This window comes from Chaetura pelagica, unplaced genomic scaffold, assembly GCF_000747805.2.
Source record: "Chaetura pelagica isolate M959 unplaced genomic scaffold, ChaPel_1.0 scaffold546, whole genome shotgun sequence".
NCBI lineage: Eukaryota > Metazoa > Chordata > Aves > Apodiformes > Apodidae > Chaetura > Chaetura pelagica.
This window is the reverse complement of record NW_009953798.1, coordinates 509,908-517,412: the sequence shown is the minus strand read 5'-3', so window position 1 is coordinate 517,412 and position 7,505 is coordinate 509,908. Positions and strand designations below refer to the sequence as shown.

The following is a 7,505-nucleotide window of genomic DNA, read 5'->3' as shown; positions in this document are numbered from 1 at the left end:
CCTGCCCGCGGCCCCCTTGCCCCGCTCCCGGTGTCTCCTGGGCCCCGCGTGTCCCGCGCAGGGTAACTCCTTGGGCGCCCTGGCCGCGCTGCGCGTTGTTTGTCCGATGCCTTGAATTGCAGGAAGTTTTCACGTGTCAGAGCTGCTCGTGTAGGAGAACAACGGTGGAAAGCGAACACCGTGTTGAGTCACAGAAATATGATCTCTAGGTCAAGTTGTAATGTCAGCCTGCCCGTGGGCCGGTTGGTTCGGTCTGATAGCTGCCTTAAGCAGGTGGGAGGGGAAAAAACAAACCACGAAAACCGTGATTTGTTTTCTAGCTACAAAGAAAAGGCGAACACAAAGGATCATCTCATGGCTGCTGGCAGTCGACTGGGCTTAAGCCGCTGGGTTTACATACCTTCTGTCTAGTATCATTAATAATTCCTGTGGGCTGTTTTTGCGTGTGCAGGAGGGATTCCATACGTGGCAAGGAGGCTGCAGGGAGGTGTGTGCGAGATGGCGAGCCTTCTGCGCGTTGCTGTCAGCGGGTGCTCGGCTCCTGTTCTCGGCAACGTGTTACCACCTAAAGCACATTCTGCAGCAATGCCTTACTGGCGAATATTTAGAACCCAGCAGATGCTCATGTCTCAGGCGGCTCCAAAGCCAGGTAAACTCATTAGCTTATTGTAAATAAGATTTTATTTAAAAACGTGAAGGTGGCTTGAATTTTTCTTTCAGATGTGCACTAGTATTAAAGAGAAGTAACATTATTTTGCATGGGTCGTGTCTCCCTGGAGGAATTTAGAGATCCTGCTTCAGTGCAGATCTAGGGACTTCACAGTCTGCAACAGATTTATGTGGATTTTACACGAGATTTTTCATTCTTCCAAACATACACAGTAGGTAGCTGCATTTAGTAGTACTGTTTATGAACGAAAGTGCCTGGTTGTGAAAACACAGGACATAATATTAGACTGTGTAACTCTGAGGAGCCCTTGTTGCATGGAATTCCTGGCAATACTAACAGTGGCTAGTGCATTTTATGGTCCTTTCAAATTGGCCATCCAGTATTTTGAAACTTCTGAAGAAATGTGATGAGAGGAAAGAGTTCCTGAGGGCTCCTGATGATCTGTCTTGCATGCTTTTTATCACAGTTGCATGGTGAAACCTGAACTTCTTTGCTCTGACAGCCCAGTAATCAGGTGTCTTGTCAGAGCTGATCAGCTAATAAGAGTTTTGCCATCCTGGTAATTTGTGATGTTCCAATTTTTTTTTCCATAATAAGTTTCTTAAGGAAAGAGGCATCTAAATGTTTTGATACAGCAGATTGTCTCTTGGTTGAGAGTGTTAACCTGGGACATAGGAAACTAGGTTCAGAGTTCTTCCTCACATGTCCCAGGTAAGTGCCCTTGTTTTTGTTTACTTTGAAATCAATCTTTGTATTTGACTTTGACTACACATTTGATCCCAAAAAGGAAAGATCTCTTCTGTTTTGCTGAAATCAGTATGCTTGTTTGTGTGTGTGCATTTTCTTGTTTTTTTGAATCACTTTGCAGAATTTTTTCCACAAGGACAGAGAATCCTGACGAGTATCATGTGTTTAAGCATTCAGTGCTGTCCCTTCAGATACATCATGTGGACGCCCTTATTTAAGGGTGAATAATATTCATGCAATGCAGTTACTTAATGCTAAGAATTAAAAGTTTGATAAGTCTTTTAGTTGATAATTAAGCTGTCCTTATAGCTCATGTTGGTAACTTGAGATTTGTCATGCAGTAGAGGACAAATCAAGGATAAAACAGCCATTAAATTTCAAATTAGTAGCAGTACTAGTGCCTATGTATACTTTTTAAGTGGTCTTGAATCAGCATTTGACAGCATATAAAATAACTACATTTTATTCTTATAGAAATTATATTTTGTTATCGTGACACTTTCTGAAACAACTAGTGTCACTGTAATTCCTCTTAACCCTGTAGTTATTACTTCCATTCTCTCAGATCAGCTTTCACTGAGTCCAGAATATGTTATGTGCAAGAATTACAGCAGGTTGAGCCATGAAGAGATTTGTAATCAGTTGAAAAGTAAACTTGGAGGATGGATACTTTACTTATTTCTGTTTATTTTGCTGCTGTTTTCTTTGTTTCTTAGAAATGTAGACATTTTCATGCAGGAGTAAACAAGTATTCTGGTAACCTGTCTTAAATAGTTGCTAGCACCAGAGGCTGCAGAAACTTGCACAAGCCCTGGGAAGAGTGCTTATGGAGTGACCGTCTCTGAAGTTTCCAGTAATTTCCACATCGGTTTATCCTACAGCTCTGTGACTTTTACCCATCTCTATCTTGCAATGTTTAAAATATTTTTTATTTTGATGCTTCTTTCTTAAAGTTTCCTGTTTTGTTTTTTTTTTCTTTCTTTCTGATTTGAAACTTATAGCAGTTTATTATCAGTTAATTCTCTAGATAAGCTGTACATGATTTATAAATCATAGACATTCTCCTTTAATTTCCTTGGGTTTTTTGTATCTCCTTGCTTGTGTAAGAAGAGGGATCAGGTGTATGTTTAATCTCCTGTACCATTTTTTTTTTCTTGTCTTTTCTTTTTGCCAACATCATATTGCTGTGCTTCGGATTATGTCCTCATCTTCAGAACAGGTGAGATGGTTTGTTTAAAGCTGATGTTAGAGTGACTTAGAAAGTAGTCAGGTTACGTATCCCGTTTTCCCATTCAAGAACATATGACAGGCATACAGTCAAAACTTCCTCTTTCTCTAAGTCAGTCTCATAATACTTGTTGATGCTGTTTTGCTACAGACTACTTCCTCAACTCAGGTTAAGGAGGTAAAAACCTGTCTTTTTCTCTATTTCTCCAAATGCAATATTCTGAGTTTTCTTGGTATTTTCAACTTAGGAGCTTCTTTAAGCACTCAGTTTTCAGATGGGAGTTAAATGGAGGATATAACTTTTATAGTTGTTTTAAATGTATTTCTGAAGCTTGGAGATGTAGAATACATACTTAGTTTACTTGAAGTTTGAGACAGTACTTTGAATATGTCCATGTTACACAGTTGAGATTATGTTAAGGGGATGAGAAAGAGTGGCTTCTTACTAGTTTTCTGAATTCTGATGTACATTCCATACTGAAGTTCTAAGGTCTGTGAAATCTAATGATTCTACTTTTGATAGTGGCAGAATTGTCTTACTGTTAATTCTTTGTATCAAAAAGTACTGTTGTATCTCTTTCTCAGTGAACAATACATTCAAAATCTTTGACGCAAAGCAAGGTATGTGTATCTTGGTCTGGTTTTTTGATGTCAAAGCAGTAAGTTACCAAAACATGCTCAAGGCAGTTCTTAAAGAGCTTACCTGATGTGGAGGCTGAGAAAAGCAACTGGGAAGCTACATGTTCTCATGTGTGTTTAAAACCATGGCAAGGATAGCTGATATGCTTTCTCAAAATCTGAGTGAAGATCCTAAGTTTATAATTCTAGATTTCAGCCTTTCAAAACTAATTACTTCAATGAAATTGCTGAGTTCAAGAAACTGATTCTGTGATTGTAGTATAGTTTCCTTCAAACATAGCATTTAGTATACCCTGGCCTGCAGTTTTAGCATAGTCCTTTGCTTTGGAGTTGTAGACATCTGTTCTGTTTTGATGCTGAAAGATGTGGTAGTCTGCTTAAAAAAAAATGTCCTATATCTATAGCTCCTGCTATAGCTAAAGGCTGGCAAACTGAGATCTGTTTGCTTCTGCCTTCGTTTGCCTCTATATTCACTGATACCTAGAAGTTTTGTAGTGACACACAGGAGAAAAGGTTAGAGGCAAATGAGACTTGTTGAATGCTTATCTTGGATTTGATCTCCCAAAACGTAGGAGGAGGGCACAGTCTTCAAGTATTGGTCTCTGATCGTTCTGCTTACTAAATACAGTGCAAATACTTTATATCTGAAAAAGTTTCGCCTATTTTTAATGTGTACAAGATGTAACAATTTGAAACAACAGATGAGGAAAATGTTGGGCATGTAGCGAAGACTGTTCCATCTCTCACAACCATTTACTCTTCTGCTCTGGTACCTCACACAAAAACAAGTGAACAAAAAGAAATCAGAAGCATAAATTGTCATTTCTGTCTTAGGAGCTAAAAATTAAAAATACAGATTTGTTGCTTGAGAGGTATTTAAGCTTTACTCAATTGTCTGTGTACCTTTAGATTTGCACTCATCCTTCTCTTCTCTGTATGCTATGATTTATTCTTTTGTTCCTCTGCATTTGTGTGTTGCAAAAACTTCCAAAGGGATTGTACCACCCCAGTTCTTACTTTCTTGGGTTTCTTGAAAAGCTTTAAATTCTGTGCTAGAGCTACTACCTTTCTGAAATTATGATTGATATCTGTTATTCTAACAAATCTCAATCTCCTAGGTTTCATTTCTGCTTCTAAAAGACAAGAGAGTTCATTTCCATTTAGTTGATATAGTGAAAATCAGACACAGGACTTTTTTGTGTAGTAATTAGGAGAAGAGATAAGGAGAAAGTTCTCTTCAAATGACAAGGGTAATTTGTATGAGTAACAGCAACAGTTAATGTAGCTTTCAAGTGATGAGTGCTGCTATGATAGGGATACCCTGAGTTGAATGGTGATGTATAGATGTTTTGTATGCTGATGAAGCAGATCTTTGCAAAGCGTTTTTGTCTTTGTGGATCTGTTGTTTCAGATACGGATTCTCACTCCTTTTCTGACTTTATGTTCCTTTCTTTATCAGAATTTGCTTTTTGTCTTGTAATCTGACAAATTCTAATGTTCTCCAACACATGAAATACCAATAGTTATGTCTTCAAATTGTTTTCTAGCATTTTATTAGTTTAATTTCAAAGGGAAAGATGAATTTAAAAATAATAGACTTCTTTGTCTGATGATCTTTTGTTATGTCTTCCTGTTGGAGAGGTTCAATCAGTATTTTTTTAATGGGTTGGAAGACTTAACAAGTACAGGTGGATACTCTAGTCCAGCTCTTAGCAACTTGGTGTTGTATTTTCAGATCATAAGTTAATAGTATCTTGAAAGGTGTTAATCTAAAATATTTTCAGATTTTCAACCTTAGGCACCTTAACATTTGCAGTTTTATTTCATAGACAGATTTGGATTTAAAAATCCAAAGCAATTCAGTTCTGCAGAGCTTTTATAGTGTTGTACAAAGAAAAGGAGGCCTTCCTAAAAAGTGCAACAAATTACTAGTCCAGTACGATTTTTGCAGAACAATATGTAGTATTGGTGGCCAAATTAAAAGCAGGTTTGTAATTGAAAACAAGTTTTTCACCCACTTTCTTCCACCTTTTCTTGTTCTGTTTTTTTGGTTTATTTTTGTATTAGTTTCTTGTGTGTTTGGTGGCTTTTTTTTTTTTTTAGTGGATTTTTCATATAAGTGACTGCTTGTAGTATTTAATTTATAATTCATTACTGTATGTGACATGTCTCATGTATGAATGTCACAATCCAGGTTTAAATTCTGGATACACTTCAGTGAAACCTGGTGCAGAACTGGGCCTACACACTATCTAGTGTATTGAAGCAGTGTGATAGTTTAATATGTGATTATTCCGCTTGAGTCTGTGCATTTATAAATAACCTTTAAACACTTGATTGGATCAGGAAAGTTTAACTCTCATGTATTAGACTGGAAGACCACAAATTGTACATGAACAAAGCATGATGTTTGTAATTGACACCTTTCCACTGTAACTGATAAATTGCATGCAGCTTTAGCAGTTTCCTAGTGTTATTTAGTACAGCTTTGAGCAAGTTAAGGAGATAACATTGAAGGGAAGTATAATTGAACAAACTAGTAAGTGCATATTCCATTGTTCATCAAATACTCCTGAATTAATATTTTTTATTTCTTAAGTAATTGATAGAGTACCTTGTCAATGTAACTGTGCCTCGCAGTGTACTTTGTGCTATGTAAGTTACATTCATTAACAATGATCTGAGGCAACTGTAATTTGATAGACATAAAAAACATATTTGGTTAAAATCCAGGTTTGCTGTTCAAGCTTGTTTGTTTATTTCTTTGCTATAAAATTAAAGTGACTAGAGAGGCATTTGAAGTCTTCTTACCCCAGGTAGAATGTGTTACCACCAGAACATTATATATTGTATAAATCAGAATCAAATTACACTATCAGAACTGTATACGTTCAGGTGGATATGAACTGCAGCAAACACTTTTTACTGCTTGTGTGTGTGGTTGTGCTGACCTTACAATTCCTGAGAGAACACGGATCTCTAGTAAGATGGTGTGATTTAAAGAAATGTGAACTACTGCTAGAAAATTCCATTCTGCTTCCTCTTTCCTTAGGGGGGAGAATTGTTAAGTGTGATGTGTCTGCCTGCGTCCGTACAATGCTGAAGACTGCTATTAATACCAATTTATTAATATTTAGTTCAACTAATGCTGTCTTTCCTGCCATTCTTACAGGAATTCCTTATAAGCAGCTGACTGTAGGTGTCCCCAAGGAGATATTTGAGAATGAGAAGAGAGTGGCTCTATCACCGGCTGGAGTTCAAGCCTTGGTCAAACAAGGTTTCAATGTTGTGGTGGAATCTGGTGCAGGAGAAGCTTCCAAATTTTCTGATGACCATTACAGAGAAGCTGGAGCAAAGATCCAGGGGACCAAAGAAGTCCTGGCTTCTGATTTGATTGTCAAAGTAATTGCTTTGTTAATGTATTTCCTATTACATTATTTTTTAAGAAACATACAGGTCATTTTTTTCTTATAGTCTTTTAAAAGTTCAGTAAGTAAGCTCCTTTAATATTTTTCATTCTAAGTTCTGATTCAAATTTAGTCTGTCTTTATTTTTTTTGTTAGTAGCTCAGATGTGCACCTGCAGTATTAAATAGTAAATGGCAGCACTGAAAAATTGAGGATAATTTCTTACCATGTTTTTAGTTACACCAGAGGAGTTATGCTCTTTATAGAGCAAAATAGACCAGTCTGAACTCAAATCAGTTGAGAGTTCTGCTCTAAGAAACTTTTAAGGTCCAAAATTAGCAACATATAACTCAAGTTATGCTTGAGCAAGAGAGTTGGAATTCTGAAGATAAAAGTTTCTGTCTTTTCCCAATCAGACATCCAACAATTCCACAACAACAGTGTGTTTCAAAAATGCTTGTAACTAGGTGAGTTGTACTGATCTGAGAAGACTGCTGAAAGTGAAGTTGATTGAGAGGTAAATTTTGCAGAGTCCTGAAGTTAAAAAAAAAAAGACCTTCAAACTTAAGTTTTGGGTTTCCTTTAACTATTCTGTTTGAAGTTACCTGTTAGGATTGAACATAGAATTTTGTTGTGGTAGTTTATGAAAAACCCTCTTAAATAGGTTTCTTTTTGAAGAAAAGTGAGAAACTAGAAAGTGAATGCAGATCAAGATGATCATCTGCTGGACTTAATTTCACCCTGTGTAATGGGGCATATCACTAAATAGTGATTCTTAACCCGTAGAGCTTAACTGGCACATCTATTCAGTCATA

The 7,505-nt window shown here is 36.9% G+C and overlaps 1 protein-coding gene across 1 annotated transcript in view; it reads left to right on the top strand.

The window, feature by feature from the left end:
* Positions 1–458: 458 nt before the first annotated feature.
* The window catches only part of NNT (nicotinamide nucleotide transhydrogenase), a 43,112-nt gene continuing 36,065 nt past the window's right edge, over positions 459–7,505 (top strand). Inside the window, exons 1-2 of the mRNA XM_010001155.1 lie at positions 459–649; positions 6,456–6,685. Of these exons, the coding sequence (XP_009999457.1) occupies positions 499–649; positions 6,456–6,685 (381 nt within the window). The 5' untranslated portion in view covers positions 459–498. The remainder of the gene's footprint in view (positions 650–6,455; positions 6,686–7,505) is intronic.